At 38.0% G+C, this 18,768-nt stretch overlaps 1 protein-coding gene across 2 annotated transcripts; it reads right to left on the bottom strand.

Annotated features, from left to right (window-relative positions):
• Positions 1-4,114: 4,114 nt before the first annotated feature.
• On the bottom strand, positions 4,115-17,029 carry LOC133881628 (protein EXECUTER 1, chloroplastic). Of its 2 annotated transcripts, XM_062320595.1 has the most exons (13): positions 16,502-17,029; positions 16,237-16,353; positions 16,053-16,118; positions 15,419-15,525; positions 13,853-13,934; positions 12,156-12,878; positions 11,883-12,006; positions 11,539-11,708; positions 6,756-6,830; positions 6,554-6,646; positions 6,263-6,412; positions 4,468-4,546; positions 4,115-4,374 (listed from the first exon to the last, which is right to left on the bottom strand). In XM_062320595.1, exons 1-11 carry the CDS (start codon positions 16,856-16,858, stop codon positions 6,320-6,322), a joined length of 2,007 nt encoding a protein of 668 aa, XP_062176579.1. In that variant the 5' UTR covers positions 16,859-17,029; the 3' UTR covers positions 4,115-4,374; positions 4,468-4,546; positions 6,263-6,319. The 2 variants fall into 2 exon arrangements, with proteins under 2 accessions (XP_062176579.1, XP_062176578.1); XM_062320594.1 differs by having other exon boundaries at positions 4,115-4,546.
• Positions 17,030-18,768: the final 1,739 nt, after the last annotated feature.

Raw genomic sequence — 18,768 nt, 5'->3', positions numbered from 1 at the left:
TATGTCTATCCTCGGACCACTTGAAGTGTGAGCTACCTTCTCAAAGGCTTCAAATTGGAAACAGCTTGGTTGAAGCCATTGGGTCCCCTCTATCCTTAACGCCTTTGACTCCAGGAAAGTTCGTCGTCCTAGACTGAGGAAGCTTCTGAGTCCTCGGCATTCCGATGTCAAATCGTCTCCGACCAAATTCAATCTTGGGCCTCAAACCCGACTCACCTTTGCATGGCCCACACTACATAAAAGTTTTTTTTTTTTTTTTTACCCGGTAGGGCGCCATGGCCCGGACTTCCACAGGCAGGCCTTTCATAGGGGTCTACAGGAGCATCCAAGAGTTCGGGGACCTCGGCCCTCCCTCTATGGTGTTGTAGTTCTCGAATTAGAAACGACGAGCAACGACGCCGAAGCATCCACCCAGACTTTGGAACATACAGCAAGTCCCTGAATTTTACCCAGGACCGATTCTCTTACCTTGTCGTCTGGTTGGTCGTGGTTAAGATATATTTGCTTGTTCGTGAGCTTCCCTGGCTGTGTGAAATATGGGTCCGCATGGGTCCCACAACTGGCTCAAGATTATTTCACACACAGAGTAAGACTTGCCTATTATGGCTCTTTAGCAATAACCATACAGGTCTTTGACGCCCAACCAATCTTCCTGAATTCCAGGTACTAAAGATGGCACCTTCGCCTAAAGATCCAGGCTTGGAGGTAGAAATCCAAGCTTTAAGCGTGACTGCCATGGAGTGTTCTGGATTGAGCTGATCTCTCCGAACTTGAAGACCTTTCTGACCTCCCTCTCTCCTCTAGTACCCTGGGCCTTTTCATTTCTGGACTTGCTGATCGTGAAGGCGTTCCCACTAGCCTTGATTCCCTTCCATCTACAAGATACAACCCATTGTGCCAGTCTGCCAGTACTATTTTGGAACCTTTTCCCCACCGTGACAAGCTTTTCGAAATAACGTCCGGGGAAAGGGACCTGATCAAGGGGAAAGGACTCCGGACAGGTACTCAAGTAAGGATAGCGTCTACGTTAGAACTCGGCTATCTTGTTGCTGCTCATACTCGGTAATTAATCTTCCCGGACTTATCCTGACCATCCTTGTCACTTTAACCCTGCAGCTCTCGTTACCCCTCGGACCTCTGACCACCTTTCAGCAACTTCTACCACGTTCATATAACGTGCTTATTCTGGGAGTGATTGGCCTTGATCTGAAACTGGATCTCGGCTAAATACTTCGAGAAACCTAAAGACTTAAACCCAATGTTGTTCGTAAGACACCATCACTCCTACAACTGAAAAGTAAAACAAGGATACGACCCTCTGCCGATGGGACCCTGAATCTTCGGTGGGATGAGTCTTCCTTATGTGAAACCCTCACGCCTAATCATTATTCCTCAAATTCAACTTATTGTCAAGGCCACGCACAGAGATGGCTGTCAATAACGTGGCACGATGACACCATTTCACCATGATGTGATGCATTTTGTCTAATTCGCATGGCCCCTAAACTGAATCACGTGGGGACGTCGGACATCTTTGACAAGCCCGGAACTCCCTTAAACCAGCCTAGTCTTTATTTCTCCTAATGAGCACGTGCCTCACAGGAGCCCCTCAAAGAAGTCTTCCGAGGTCCACTGAAGGCAGTATGGAGATTTCATCCTTACCATTTATGAGGTGCAATTCGCAGTGTTGCCGATCAAGCAACGAGTCTTGCCTTCTGACCGTGGTGGTCACTTCAATTTAAAATCCATTCTGACATCTACACAAGAACCAATAAAGCAACATTTATTTCTCCCACAGCTTTCCTGCAGCTTGATACGTGGCCACTTCTCCTTTTTTCATTTTCTGATGAAGCCGCTTCTAACATAATGTCCATGACAAATAAGCTAAATATTAAAATTTTGCTCCACACACGTGCAAAACTTGTCATCAACTGCACCTGGTGCCAAACTCAAACAAATCTAGAGAGTTTCTCATCTCTTCTGCAAGGAGCCTTCTCCTTCCATCAAAATCCACAACATACAAAAGCATGAATGAACAACTGAACCGAGTCATGACAAAATAAAGGACTTATCTAATGTGCCTACAATGCTATTTGCCAACTTGGGGTGATAACCACATATCTGCGAATTCATGGCTGTAGATTTGGCGAAGGTAAGCTCTATTTTCCGACGTTGCCGTCGTCAAAGAGCCATACCCGAATAGATTTTCATAAAATCACAGCATGTGGGTATAAACACACTGCTCTTAAATTCAGATCTGTCAAACAAAATCAAACCCCAAATCCACTCCATCGGCTCTCTCTTCTTTAACAAAGGGTGTTTCTGATCACCAGTCACCGTTCCGGATTTTTGTTCTGGTAGGAGCGACCACGTCGTTCCCACAGACGGCGCCAATTGTTAATGCTGATTTTTACCCAGTGACGTGGCGTGATCAGAGACGTCCCTTCTTCTATGTGCTGGCCTGCAAAACAAGAAAGACCCGCCGGGGGTTGGCCAACGAAGCCTCCTCCGACGATCAAGTCAGTCCAGTGTCTAGAGAAGAGGGAGAAGGAGAAAGTCAGAGAGAGAGAGAGAGAGAGATAAAATGGCTCTTGAGAGAATAATAGATCCTGATACTCCCTTTCATACTCATATATGTTATATGTCCGTTTTACCTCTGTCAAGCATAATATTCCATGTAAAGTCCAATATCATCTCTGACCGGATTGGAGGGGACAAATATTTCCCCAACAATATCCTTTATACTATTATATCCCTTACAGGTTCAAGTATGTCCCCTCCATCCGCTCCTATGATTAGGGTCTCTGGTGTAGACTTGAATATTGGGTTGGCTCCGGGAAGGCTTCCTAGGCCGAAGGATTCGCCAGTTGTCATGGTTGAAGGGCTTCGGGCTATTGACAACCTCTAAACCCGTGAAATGCTATAACCGCAAGATAAGGGATAGCATATTTTTGAAAGTGGAAGGTAGCTTGATCGTCGAGGCAGCGTCGACGTTTTGTGCCCTGCCTCTCTCTTCTGGTGCAGTGACAAGCTTGGTCCAGTCCCAAAAGTGGCCAATTGGATTCAATCCATCTTCAGAGTTGGTGGATAGTGAAGAGGAAGACAGTTTTCTAAAGTAGGAAAGACCTTACCCTTTGGGTGATTTCCCCCCGCCACCCGTTTGAACTGGACTTTGATGGGGGATCTATGTGAGGGGATCGATCTCACCTTAGATGTTACCCTCGGTAGGTAAAGAGTAGAAGGGAGCTTCTAAACTTAATGATCCATCAACTATATGCTAAGGGAGCATCCTCTAAGCCGGGGGACATGTAAGACTCACCTTCCAACGTTGAGTACCGAGGGGGGGGGGGGAGGGGGGTGTTTGGGCTTTGTTGTTTTGCAGGTTTTGGATTTGAGGCATGTCGGGTGAGTGGATTTGTGGGTGTTCTTGATGTATCGTTTGGATTTCTTCGACTCGTTTGGAGCCTTTTTTGTATACTGTATGAGTCCTTAAGAGTGCCTTACACTTTTTTTATAAATTTCATTACTTAAAAATAAAATTAGTAATAAACTAGTTCAAATCTCCCCTTTTTTCTCCCGCATTTGCATTTTGAACTTGAAAGGATCTAATTAGTGTTATTTGAGGGGTAAAGTTGTCCAAATAAATGTAAAAAGACAATTTTGTCCCTCAAATAAAACTAACTGAATCTAGGATCCTTGTCTTCCCTCCCCTCCCCTCCCCCGGGGTAAAAAATTACTTTAAAAAAAATAAAAACAGGGATGGTAGTTCCCGATTACAAATTCTGGCTAATAAACTCAATTGATAAAACTTTTGGAATATATACATATTCTTCGCAAATAAATAACTTGCATTTTCAACAGTATATCCATGAGAAATTCCTTAACTGAGACATCTCTTGACCTTTAATTAATCTGATGAACAAGACTACCAAGGAAAAACCACAAATCTAATAGTTAAAATGTTGGTCCTATAAAGTTATTCAATGTGTAAAGCTAAACTGGAATCCATAAAACTAAGAATCAAAAACACTTCTTTGCCAGCATATAGCATGCTTTCCGAAATGGTGAGACCTTTGTAACAAACAAACAAACAAACGTTCAATTATTCACCAAAGAAAGTAAATGGTGTACTTCTAATATCAATTATGAAAAAAAAAAAAATTATCATTACATGGCACTTGAATTTTATCCTTTTGAACTGCACCCCGAAACTAAGGCGCCATCAAAAGGCCTCACATATGTACATCTCTAGCTATGGTATTTCAAAAGACCCATCCACAAGCTGGAACTATCAAGTAATTTGAGTTAGAACATGGGAAATATACTGCCAAGTTACTAGACAAACCCCTGATAATTAGCAACTTATTTATAGTACTGCAAAGATCAAAAAATACATTCATGAGAGGGGCCTTTCATTGCAATTCAAAGCTACGATAATTACTCTTGTTGAGAGTAAATAATGCTTACTAGTGCGCTGGTCAGTTGAGTGAGCATAAGATCTCCAGGCTATCTCTGCTGCTTTACTTGGAAAAAACTACACCTAAAACTGCACGACAAAGACGACAAAGGAAATCATAGTAAGAGGATCTTAAAATCGGTCATATTATTTTATACCAGGCTCCACATTGAGTTGCAATAGGAGAAATTATATTTGAGAAGTAAAAGGCACAAAGAGAGCCTGTAATAATAATTTTCAACTGAGAATTGTTCCCATCCAATTAAGATCATCCACTAAGATATGGGTGTAAGCCAGATTTGGTCTCTAGTGAACAGAAAGGCCGATAACTGAGGTTTCCCACAGTGCATAACCATTTTAAATTAAGACCCAATGTATTACATACAGCATGTTCTATAACGATGTTCTCTCTTTCGCTTTTTTATGTGCCTCCATATATTATCAAAACAATCAGCATCCTAGTTTTTGGCCATATAACAGTGATACATTGTGGTGAACAATCAAATGGCAGCACAGTACCTATTAGGTAATTGCAATATCAAAGGATGCACAAATGCTTCCTTCATATATGCATAGTTCAGGAATTTAATCTGTTGTGCATACATGCGCGAATTGAAGAAGGGTCAAGTTACTAGAGTTTCCACCCGATATCAAACAACTCCCTACATTCTAATTTTTTCAATCACCTCTTTGCGTTTTTCCCGAGTCCCAAATAACTCCCTTCTGCCATTTCTCAGCCGATTTCCCATTTTTTGCAATTTTTGCTTTTTTCATTTTTGTTTTTTGTTTTAACTTTCTTTTTCTCAAGAGTACCATTGAAATTTTTTGGCCAAAAAATTGCCAGAAGCACCTATTTGGAATTCAAAAAAAAAATGCATGGAGCTCATTGAAAAAATGAAATACACACGAGCTATTTAATATTGATGCAAAAACTCAAGGTAGTGACAACAATTTCCCATTAGAAACTTGACTCTAAACTCAACTTAGAGGGACGACTAAACTATACACAAAACTATGTATGCAAGCTATACTAGAGGTGCCATTTGATCTCATTTTCCAAAGAGAAATGCTAGACATCCCAACACTTTTTTTCAGAATTTGGTTCTAACTTGATATGTCGCAATCCTATAAAATTGTGGCACACTTCCCAAAATGATAGATCTCATGGGATTGTGACACATCAGGCTGGAACCAAATTCTAGAAAAAAGTGTTTAGATGTCTAGCATTCATCTTTTTCAATGGAGTGATGGTGAGCTATGTGACATCCCAAAAAATTAGTTGCACATTGGTGGATTCACATTGAGCGAGTAGATTACAAAGGTGCTCATAAATGTGTCAAGTCTCACATTGGTTCCTTATTAGATATTGAGCTTTATAAGTGATTTCAGGAGGTTCCAATTATAACTTTGACTAGTCCTTTTGGAGTTATAGCAAAAATGTAATTAGCATTTACCCTAGATCATTACAAATATTGTCACCCCCCAAAAGTTAGTCCCAGATTGAGTGTGCGGATTATAAAGACACTCATGAGTAAACTAAGTCCCACATTAATTTCTTACTAGGTGAGACTGAAGTTTATAAGTGATTTCAAGAGGCTCCAACTGTAACTTCGACTGGTCTTTTTAGAGTGATAACGCAAATGTAGTTAGCATTTTTCCTGAATCATTACAACCCATGACCCAAAATAGTTGTACACGGTAGCAATTTAGAAGATGCCAACATTAAATTTCAATGTAAAAAGAAAGAAAGCCCAGCTAATCATGAGCACATGTAAATTGTTTCCTTTTCACGTTAAGGGAACTTACCTAACAAAATCTGAACAAAGAATTTACAAGCTTTGACATAGTAAGTACAGCGAGTATCTACTCTTGAAGCCTCAGCCTATTGAAGAACACCAAGAAATGATATTCAGGGGCCCAATAGACAAACCCAACAACAGGCCCCCCTTTAATGTACTGCAGAATTCCATTGAAAGTATAAGTTGCAATCAATATGCATTCAGGGAAACAGAAAATCCAGATTCATGGAGATATCGGTAAAAATACACAGTGGACATGGTAAAACAACTAGACAAGAAAGAAGAGCAAAATGTAGACCTTTCCATCAAGAATGACCAGTTCACCATCAACCCATCGAGGATTGTGAAAGCCGGGCTCAGCAAGCCTCCCTTGACCTTTATAACGAGCAATCTGTGTAGCCAACAAGATCACAACAAGCTCTTAAACTTAAGAAAGGTGCGATAATGAACAACAGAAATGGAGAGAAGAGATAAGACAGCTACGTAAGCGAAAAATATACCACTCCAAATTCTTCAGGAATGATCCCTTTATGTGGAAGCTGATATCGTTTCCCAACCTTTGCACGGAATGACACCTGCAGAAACCAATAGTGCCATGATTGAGTCATACTAGATAAATAGATGATTTAACACAGGTAAACATGGTTCAAAACCATCATTGTGCACCAATTTAAGATTATGAGTGAAACCAGTTCTCCATAATCTAAGAAATTAAAGTGTTTATGAAAGTCAAAGAAAATACCAATCACTGATCTCTCAGAAATGTTACAAGGTTTCATTTCAATAAAAGGAAAAAGAATCAAAATAGATTTTATTTTCATTACGAACGTGAACAGGCTAGAAAATAAAGCATTCACAGAAGCAAAGATGCAAAAATGAGCTAGTGGATTTTATTTGCATAAAAACAGTGCCAACAAACTTATTGGTGCCAAGAGGTCAATATTAATACCTTCTACAGTCATTCTACCAAAACTCTTCTACTCCAAAACTCTTTTTCTTAACAAACTTATTGATGGAGTTTGTGAATCATCTTCAACTCCATTGTGAGATTGGCAGTGCCTTATGAAGTGCTGTTTTCGACCATGTTTAGCTTAGCTTAGGCTATGCCTAGAAGAGTAGTACACCTTCTCGCTTGATGGAGATGGTCATGCGGTAATCCTCAGAGTGCATCAGAGTGGAAATAGTTTTGTCATGCCTTTTGTGGTATCTTTAGAGGAAAAGAAATTATAGAAGTTTTACAAACTGTGAGAGGACGGTGGTGAAATTAAAGTCTTTCTTTTTCAAAACTCTTTACCCCTGGACAACTCCTAACAGATTTCTCAATTGTATAGAGAGCTAGGAAGCACAAATACTTCAAAATTTATTTGGGTTTTTGGGGCTTTTCTTTGTCTTTTGGCTTTCCTTTGTTTTTGTGGGTTAGCTGGGTTGTTCCTCTATATACTTCTTGTGTACTTAGGGCGCCTTACACTTTTTTTAATAAAATCTTCTTACTTATCAAAAAAAAAAAAAAATGGCCGCACATGTTCATATCTAAAATGTAATGCAGGGATACGAGATATGTATCAAATATGTATCCATAAATAACTATGTATCAAATACGAGGATATGTATTAAATACGTTCCATGAATTAGATTTTTTTCCCACAAATACAGCAGGATACAGCACATTATAGAGGCCATGGATCAAGTTTTCCTTGGGCATTTTTTTTTTTTGTTGGGGGGGGGGGGGTTTGGTAAAGTTATATTTTATTCCGGAAAAGAGGGCTTTAATGTCCTCAAAAGCTAAAAACCTTCAAATCCTAAACTTTTATAAATATAAAATATGAATCATGAATCGTGTATTCTTCTATTATGTATAGCTTCTAAAATTAGTTTCATTATTTATAAATAATTTATGCCTTTTTATTTATAAATAATTTGAAAGCTAAAAGAGAGCCCCTTTGATAAGGATGGGCTGTAAAACCTAACTTTTACAGCCTCCAATAAAATATTAACACATCATCCAGCCTCCAGTAAAATATTAACACATCATCCAACCACACAATAATCATTAAACATGAAAACACTGAACCCTTTTCTCCGGAGACTATTCATTTTTCACTCTTAATTAAACCCTTTCCCTGTTTGTCTTCTACACCGAGAGAAAACAAGAGATAGAACAGCTTTGCTTCTTACCGGCAAGGTTGAGCCGCCATAGTTTCTTCTTTTTTCTTCGATAGACTAAATAGAGTTTTCAGAGTAGAATTGTTATAAGTAGAATCTTAAATAAATACAACTACTGTAACAGAATATCAGAGTATAGGGATTCCTAAAACCACTTTCGAGAAAAAACTTACCACCCAGAAATTTTAATATGAATCAAAAGCTGTAGGTTCATTTGTGGTAGGACTTAGGTATGGTATTCTCGTGTTTATGAAGCTATCTCCTTTGTCTTCGATGACTTTTGTTGTTTTCGGAACAGATTGCTGATTTTGTTTATAGGAAGGTGGCCGGTCTTTGGAATCCCATCGCCTGTTTGAATATTCAAAACTTTTCTTGATCATTTGCTTGTCTAAGATTTAAAAGACAAAGGTTTCACTTTCTAGAAACCTATAGTGTTTGCATAGCAAATTTACTTGTGATTTCTGGCACTTCCAAGAGGTATGACGCGGGACCTGAACCTGTCGAGGGGTTGATTCAGAAATGGGCCTAATTTTAGGCGACATAGCCGAAGAAACTGTCACCAAGAAATTCAAAACTACAACTTCTGCTGCAAGTATCTTTGATTTCGCGGTGGGAGCATTGTTCAGGCAATACGAAATACCCTTTATTCAACCAAGGCTCAGTTCTGCACGCCAGCGTTGCAATGAGGGTCTGCTGTCTAAAATAGTCATTCTTTAATTCTTTAATTTGTTAAGGGTTCGGGTGTTTTCATATCTATTATAATTTTTTTTTTGTTTTTATGACATGTCCATTTATAATTAGTTGCTGTAAAATAAGGAATTTACAGCCCATCCTTATAAAAGGTATTCTCATTTAAGAAACATAATTACGGTGTCACTTTTCCATATATACCAAGTACAGATGGCATACTTATGACAGAACCTGAAACACAAATGTATATAATAGCACTCTTAAATAGCTGAAAACAACTTTCATTAAGTCAACATCATAGACATGCATATATTACCGCATTTTAATAGCTGAAAACAATTTTTATTAAGTCTGCATAATTGGGCACTGATACATGAGAAAAAAAAAAAAAGATTCAAACCAAAATCACCAGCTTAATAGCAGTTAAAGGAGACCAATAAGAGAAGCAATCCGACATATTATTGGTGTTGTTATTTTATCCTTACGACGATAATCATGTTGCAGTAAATCTGACTGTTGGTGCAATCACATGTTAGAGGTCATGGCTGAAGTATATGATACTCCATAAAGAATCAATTCTGACTTTGTTTATGCAATTCTGACTTTGTTTATGGGAGCTGCCTGGGCTCCACAGTAATCCTATCTCGTTTGGTTCTACATGGTTGGCATCTTATTGAATCAAAAGGACAAACTGCAAGTTTCAAGACATCATTGAATAAGACACGTTCTGGGCAAAGACCATTGAAAATAAGACATCATTGAAATGGAAAAATCTCTTTGAACCATAACCACTGCTATCATAACTTTCATTTTGCAGTGCTGATGACCTAAAAAGGGCTCCCAAACCTGGTTTGAGATTGTCTCCAATTATGGGGCAGTTTGGATATCATTTACCAATTACAGAAATACATTGAATTTCAGACATGTCTAGTTCCATCAAAAAGATATAGAGCATCTTCACTTACAACCTTGGATATTAGTGACTCCCATGGAATAAAAACCATATTAGGCAAAATAACTTAATCAAGCTACTCCAATTACCGGTAGCATTCAGAAACCCCAACCCCTAATTGCAGCCAAAACCTGTATTCTGTGTGACAAGGTTATATTTCTCGTTACCAAAATTTATGATTCTCGCTCAAGAGATACAGGGATAATAAAAACTTAGACTTCATTCAATAACTAAATATAGCATTCCGGATATTAAAAATGGGATTCTTCCTCTTCATACGCAATATCCCCACTTCCAACTGTACCAGGACATTCCACAAGCTACTCTATCTATCCTATTCATAAAAGGCACAATAACCAACAATAAATTAATTTCACATTTTATTATTAATTCTACCAATTCTTTATTTTCTCCTTGATTGATAAGTAATACAAGCACCCAGTGGAATCTTGAGCCCATAACCTATCCTCCACCCCGTTCTTAGGGAAGGGGGGTGGGGGAGGAAGTATCAATTGAGCTGGAGCTAATTTATTCAACTCATTGACTACTAGTGGTCCTCTGGCGGGCCAAGAAGTGCTGCAATGTGGAAAGTGGTACCTACGGGCCTCCTTTGGCGTTTATGGAAGGAAATGAATGATAGAAACTTTGAGGATAGGGAGAGGATTATGGGGGAAATTATTTTTATGTTCTTTGAAACTTTGTATCTTTGCACAGCAGTGTATGTGTCTCCTTTGTCAATTAGTTTTGGTGACTTTCTTGTTCATTTTGCTTTTTCTAGTCAAGTGGTTCCTTTTGTATATTTCCTATATATTTAAGGGCGCTTTACGCTTTCAATGAAATAAGTTTATTACTTATTAAAAAAAAAAAAAAAGTTTATTCAACTTATTAAAAGACAAAATGGGCTGTTGTGCCACCCAAAACACATCTCATTTTATTCTGCCTCTTGAACAAAACCAAGATCACAATTGTACTTAGGGGCGCTTTACACTTTCAGTGAAATAAGTTTATTACTTATCAAAAAAAAAAAAATTATTCAACTCATTAAAGAAAAAAATGGACTGTTGTGCCACCCAAAACACATCTCATTTTATTCTGCCTCTTGAACAAAACCAAGATCACAATTTAACCCCTTGATGCACGTGTCACATCCAGAAGTTTCCAAAAAGGATTTCATGCCATATACATGCCAATATGTCGGACACTCAGAACTTCTTTGCAAAGCAATGAGAATGTTCGGCAATGCTCATTTACTCAACTCTAGGTTTTAAAAACTGCCAGCTATAGCAGACAGAGATGCAATGCAAAGTAGGTCTTTGGTAGGAACAACATTTCTATTAATTGAAAGTGATTTTTTTTTAAAAAGCACAAAAAGTTATGATAATTTGTAAAGCACAAACATAATTTCTCTAAGTAAGTTCCACTAAATCCGTCTCTATCAATACATAGATAGCATAAAATAATAGAGTTTAAGATCTTACCTTGCCAGCTGGTACGTAAGGATCACCCGTAAGTTTTGTGGCTTCAACATATTCATAAAATTCAAGATCTGAAGGCTCCTTTTTACCACCATCCTCTTGCCACTGACCAAATTTGCGTCTCAGATGAATGACTTCTGAGGAGTACAGCCCATGTGCACCAATGTAAAGTCCTGATCAAATGTACACATTCTTAACTCTTTAGAATGTAAGTTGGTTTAAGGGCCCAAGATAAAAACAGGCAATGCAGTCAGAACTTAGAAACATACCAAACAAGTACCATAAGCAGCTAATTTGTGCATAATCTCAACCTAATTAAAAACTGAACAAGTTCTGCAGAAAATCACCATTTAGAGGATCTGGAGAAGTTGGCAGTTCAATGCGATTGAAGGTTGTCGATCCAGATAGTGGTTGATAATTTTGAGCCTGGCTGAGAGTCAGATTTATTAATTCACCAACATCTTTGAGCACCTGACCATTAAAGCAAGAGATTATAAACTTAGCATATTTTGATTGGAAATTTACTACATGAACAAATTATAAGTTTGGCTCATGTTAGGTGGGTCCACACTCTACAAAAATGTATACAAAGGTATGCCGAGTAAAAAATTCAAACCAACCTTCAAAGGTATCTTCTCCCTACCAATGAATTTAGCTAGATCAAACATAACATGGTCAATGCTGCGTTGACCTCGAAGCTTAGCTGATTTATCTACTGAAGCTCGTTCCTTGCCACCAGAATCCTGCTCATTTAAGTTTTTCTCTATAGAAAAGGAAAATGAAAAAAGCCCCTTCTTCTCCACCTTAGCAGGTACTCGAAGTAAATCTTTAGTTGGCACACTGTTGGAGAGTTTCTGTGCAAGACCACCAACAACAACTTTAACTGCAATTTCGTTTCGCTCTTCACTTTCAATAATTCCTGGATCAGCATCCATTTCAATTTCATCTCTCTCTAGGTCACTTTCCCCATTACCTTCATCTTCTGCTTCTACACTTTCTATCTCACTGTCCTTCTCTTCTTCATCTTCTTCCTCAATTATCTGCTCAATCACCTTAGATATCAAATCCCTGTCCACCTTCCCTGGTGCTGTCACTTTTAAAACCTTGACCTTTACACCAGGAATCATATCTCTCAAGATGTTCTGGAAACTAGATATACCCTCAGCTAGATCAGAACTATCGTCCCTATCATCACCATCATCAGGATCTTCAGAATTCACAACAAGTAGATCATTTTTGTCTTCAGTTGAGTCTAATGGATTCAAGCTGCTAGTGGCATCCAATTGTTTAGAGCGGACAGTTTGAGAGTCATCAAAAACTCCTCTTCGCTTCAAGTACACAGCCTGAAAATGACATGATGAACAAAGATAACATGTGGTATAGTAATTGTCACAACACCTGAAACACAGGTCGAACACATGCATGCTCACATGTATATCTGGGTGCATGTACCTCTGCATGCAGACATGGATGCAATTACACAAGTGTATCTATGTTGAGTGAAAGTATGCATGCATGCACATATGAATAGATTTACATTGTATGTACTCTACATATACATATGCCTGAAAGTATGCCAGTACAAAGTCTATGCAGACACAGACAACAGAATCTCAAATTACAGTTACATGATAGCAATTCCAGTAAAATTGATCAAGACCAGAATACGATTATCAGTAGATCATCAGATGCAACGATCATATTCTTATAGTCAGACACAGAGAATCACCCCTACAATCAAAACAACCATACAAAATAAATATAAAAGAGATCGGATCTCAAAAGCAGGCACACTAACTGTAGTCACAACACCATTTGAATACCATCCCTTACCCCAGACTATTTGCTGAAAACCCAGCTAACAGAAAACTTCCAATTTCCAGCCTTTAGCTATTACAAGGTGAATGTTGTTAACACAAGTATTTTGTGATTTATCACTTCAAGCACATCGTTATTTCTTGTTGGAATCAATTATACCAGAAACAGCACAATATTCTCATGCATGGCTTATATATACTATTCAAGCTTCTGGGACAATGATGTTCATGTTGTCTGTTATTGACTTTCATAAACCTCCATCAGACACAGCTTTATTTCCACTCAAAGACCATAAAATATGTAATGCTTCAGTTTGTTTCACCCGACAACTACTCTAGTTTAACTTCAAAAGACCCAAGGGATTGACACCAAAAGTTTGTCAGAGGGAAAATTCACCGAGAACTTGATAAGCAGTAAGAATCAGAAAATATGGTCTTATGTCAAATCTTTGCCAGTAGAAAAACTGATTCAAGCAGTTAAGTTGGTAGAGAAAACACACCTGCAGTTTGTATTCACCTCTCTTATTCACCGTAAGAAAAATTTCAAACAAGGGAATACCAGCTGTGGCCGTAGCAAGTTGCCTAGTAAAAAAAACAAAAACAATAAAGATTAATGAATAACATGACTTAAAAAATTTAAAAAGAATATTTACTAGTAAGCAAAAGCAGCATGCCATGTGGCAGGATCCAATTGAAAATTTTTAATTATACACCAAAAGTGATTTAAATTAAAAGTCCATATGAAAAGGTGTCCAAGATAACCAAATAAACTAAATATAAATATTAAGCCTTCCTATAAGATATCTTCAAGGTGAGGAAAGCAGATGGAAATTAAATGCATTCACTATATTATAAACCAGTGAGCTTTTGCCAGAACGCCAATGCAATTACTGTAGACAAGTGCCGATGGGAAAGCAAAGACTATTCTGTCAGATCGCAGATAATTCAACATATAGCATATGGCTTATTAAAATACCAAGGGAAAAAGCAGAAGCCCCTAAATTGCATAACCAGAGCTGGACATGCACCAAATTGACAGGGTAAGAGACTGATATTTTAACCAGCTCCATTGCTATCCCTACCACTAGGTCTTGTTAATTGACAATCGGTAAAACTATTAATATCCCCTTCATATTATTGAATTTATAATTGAAAATTAGTAATTTACATGTTTTGCTTCTATTTGTGCAGTTGCAAAGGTCTCACAAGCAATATTATCTAAAACAGACCACTCTCCAGCCTATTAAAAGGATCAATAATGAATAAAACTGTTCAATCATTCAGTCCAGCTGGACTCCATACGCAATAACGATTAAGAAGATAAACATTTGTCAAAATATTTAATAAAACAATCAATAAATGTAATCCAGCTCTCTCGAAAATACTATAGAGTGTCCTCTGGTTGCATATTGCATAGAAAATGAGTCTGCTATGCAACCCTAGCTGGTAAAGGTACTCCAATCATGTTTCAAAACATTCAATTGTCTGCTTGGGTCCAAGCCTCACGAGCTTCATATTTATAAGTACACTGTCATTTTTATATTAGATGTTAACATGCAATAAATTCTTCTTACATAGAACTTATTTCCAAATATACTAAAGTTTGCAAGTTTTCTGTCACTTTTCTGGTTAAAAAATTTTAAAACATTTTATGGCATTTATTTATCCTTAAGAATACTGCAACTAAACTCGCAGAAAATTTGAACCCAGATTTTAGACAAGGCAATCTAACTATTAGGGATCTATGAGAGCCCTAATTTCTCCCAGATATATTCAAACATTAACAAGAAAATCTCAATCAACTCATGAACATCCATGAGACAAAGCCATTTCCAAAAGGAATGATTTAAAACGAGGGAAAAGCAATAAATTAAGAAACAACATCAAAACAAAAGGAACAAATGCCTTTACAATCCCAACAGAAAACAACTTCAATGTCAAAGCTCCACACTTAGCTAAGAAAGTCTGACTAAGCTTGATCTCCATTCTTAACACCAGAATTACTTTCATGAAAGCACACTGAAGATCCAGATGAAACTTTTTCCTAGTCAAGAAAAGGACCTCACCGAGGGCTATAACTTCTCGCCACATATCTTCCATGCTCAGCTGTTATTCGAATAATTAGACCATGAGGATCATTGATATTTTTCGAAATGCCAGCCCACCATCCCACCTGGAAACCAGAACCACAAAACAAACGACATAACACCAAGTAATCATATGATATAGACAGCATCACATACTATTAGGTATTAGTGATTAAAAAGACCAAAGTACTATATATATTGGAACTGTGATCCGTTAGTTCCAGGAAAGTGTGTATGACCAAGTAAAAAATCTGTGAACAAATAAAAATTTGATATTATGTCAAAATAAATCTAATAATTTCCTTCAGAACATGGAACAACTCATATAATTATATATTAGCAAGGTTAGGCTCATCTAGGCAAAATGTGGCACTCCTTATGAACACTGGCAGGCTGCCCCTTGTGGCAAACAATTACCAAAGATTATGATAGACAAGTGCAGAAATCTTTCCTAGAAACAAACAATTACAAAAAATCATCAAATATGCACATTGAAATACCACTAGAATCATTCATCAACCTACATTTTGCACTCGAACATAAAAGAGCATTTTCTACAACAGCTAAGACAGACATACACATTATGATTCAGAAAGTCTTTTATGCAACTCACCAATCCAGCACCAGCACTATCTCGCATATACGCTGCATCCTGGAAACGCTCTTCCTTTATAGCTTTCTGAAATAAAGAGATTTTCAAAAAATTAAAAATAAAAAGAAAGCTAAAAAGGAAAAAAGTTCTAGCCAAAAAAAAAAAAAAAATTCCCTTAGTTTTTTGACAGCTACTGTTTTCATACATTCCAATGAGACATCACTCTGCCAACGGTATCATTCGTAGCTGCAGCTGCAATGGCCACCTTGAGCCTCGCAGCATCCTCATAATCCTCGGTATATACAGCACGACCCAACTGTGACTGTTGCCACAAAACGAAAACATATCAGCGTATTAGCAAAAACTAATCAAACCCAATAATTTCATAGCATTCCAACACGGGTGGAAGAAGTAAAGCTCAGATTGAGCTTCAAAAAACATTGAAACAAAATTGCAAAGCTCAGACAGACCTTCAAAATGGAGACGAGGCGCTCCTGGGCGTCGATTGCGTCGAAGTGCTTGCGCCAGCGATCCCAATCCCAGTCGTCCTCCTCCTCCTCCACCGCCGCAGCAGTGCGAAGTTCCCTGGGCTCTTTCTTGCTCGAGTTGAAGTAGGAATCGAAGCGTTTGAGGGCGGTACTGACGACATCGTGGAGCGCAGAGTCCCATCGCCAGCCCACGGAGTTGTCGGAGGAGGAGGGGTTGTGGTGGTGGCAGCGGCAGAGGGAGAGGGAGTGGGAAGGGGAGGGATAGAATGGTCTTCTCGATGGAAATTTGGGGATTGGGAAGGTCAGTTTGTGAGGGGTCGGAGGAGATATGGAAGCCATAGCACCACCGAGATACACAGAGCGAGAGAGTTGCGTTAATGTGTGTTGTTGTTGTTGATGTTGTTGTTGTTGTGGTTGTGATGAGAGAAAGTGAAAACCAGGTTGAGTGGTGGGAGAGAGGGGGGTGGTTTTATATGAACTCGTGGGCTAGGCACGTTGGGGATAAGGATTGAACTTTGAGCTTTCGTAATTCCTTCCAACTGCTGGGATTGCCTAACTTTGAGCCCTTTCTGTGTAATAAAATTGAGTCGAAATATATCTATTAAATTTTGGAAAATATCAACTTTAATCCTTAGATTTTTCACATTATTTTCATTTAATTATTAAGTTTTCAATTTGAAAAATCATGTCCCAACTTCAAATAAGTCCCTCCATCTATTATCTATTGACTTTTCGTCTGCCACGTGTCACCCCTTTGATATGTTAATGTATAAGTTAGGACTACTAATTTTTTACACGACTTGTAAACTCGACATAAAATTAACGGATTAAAATTGAAAGATATACACATTTTATTAAATAGGATGGGTAGGGATGTATATGAATTGAGCCGAGCTGAGCTTCGAATGTTCGAACTCGGCTTGACAAATTTTATATGAGTGTGAGCTCGGTTAAATTTTCAAACCATACTTCTGAGCTTGGGTCGTTTTTTTCTCAAGCTCGAACCCGAAAAGCTTTTTTAAAATAAACGAGCATAGAGATTGAAGAGAGTAACCGAATAACTTAGACAAAGTAACAAAATAAAATATAAACTAAAAAACATCATATTTAACAATAAGAGAATGGCCTGCACGAGTGAACCCATAAGTGACTTTCATCATCCTCGTAAGGCTGAGGCTTCTTCAATTTGAAATTGGAGGGTATGCATAGAGAGAGAGAGAGAGAGTAAGATAGGCTAAGAGAGCGCCAAAAAATGCAAAATAAAAATGCAAAGAGTGAGAGGTAGACGCTGAGAGAGAAAGAGAGAGAGAGAGAGACAGTTAAGATCAAATCCCATTCAATGTTAGGTTTTTTTTCTACACCATTCAATGTGAGGTACAGAGTATTATCTCTCTCCTATTACTGAGAATTCTCCAGAGACAGGCCTTGTTTGGCAAGGGAGAGAAAATTCTCTCTCCCCCTCTTCACTTTTTTCAAAAACAATCAACTTCAAAACATTCTAACTTTATATCACATTAATAATTTTTTATTATTATTTAAATAAAAAAATTCACTACAATACAAAACTTTTTTACTATACAAATTCCTTTTACTTTATATTACATCTATCATTTCTTATTACTACCCCCAACTCACACTCCCTTACCAAACAAGGCTTAAAAGCCTTAAAACATTTAACCTTTGGATCTTGAGCCGTTTGAGCCATTCAATCAATATGAGTGGAGTAGTTGAGACTTGAGACTTGATATGAGGGCATTAACTCTCTCTAACGACAAATTTTCTAAAACTTGAAGAATGAAGACCAGAACTCTACGAGTCGAGTCGAGTATTGGCATGTTCAGCTCGTTTAATATACGTGCTTAAAAATATATTCAAGCTATTTTCATTTAATAAATGAACCGATCTCGAGTTAAGCTAATCCGAGCCGAGCCAGCATGTTTACGGGTAGCACTGCTCGCTTATAGCCCTAGGGATGAGTTAACGTTGACCTACATAGTCTTATACCCTTGCCTCGACATGTGACATAAGGGCTAACAATTTTTTTACACGACCCACAAACCCAACAACGAAATTAGCAGGTTATGGATGAGGGGTCTAACTTGTTTAATTAAGTGTGTCAAATTAAGGTTGAAGTATATAGTCTTATACCCATTATTCGATACAATCTGAACCAGACATGCGAACTCAAATTGCCATACTGTTTAAAAAAAAAATGGCATTTCGACGGTCTGCATGAAAGCTTCTTCACT

Source organism: Alnus glutinosa, chromosome 11 (assembly GCF_958979055.1).
Source record: "Alnus glutinosa chromosome 11, dhAlnGlut1.1, whole genome shotgun sequence".
Lineage (NCBI taxonomy): Eukaryota > Viridiplantae > Streptophyta > Magnoliopsida > Fagales > Betulaceae > Alnus > Alnus glutinosa.
Note: the sequence above shows the minus strand (reverse complement) of the source record. Positions and strands in the feature narration are given on the sequence as shown.

Bases quoted from the DNA above. Each gene is read 5' to 3' on its own strand.
- LOC133881628 (XM_062320594.1), bottom strand. From the start codon at position 16,858: ATGGCTTCCATATCTCCTCCGACCCCTCACAAACTGACCTTCCCAATC. The intron at 16,354-16,501 runs GTCTGTCTGAGC...TTGTGGCAACAG, and splicing joins GCCTCGTCTCCATTTTGAAG to TCACAGTTGGGTCGTGCTGT. The intron at 13,935-15,418 runs GTGAGGTCCTTT...TTTTTTTACTAG, and splicing joins GCGAGAAGTTATAGCCCTCG to GCAACTTGCTACGGCCACAG.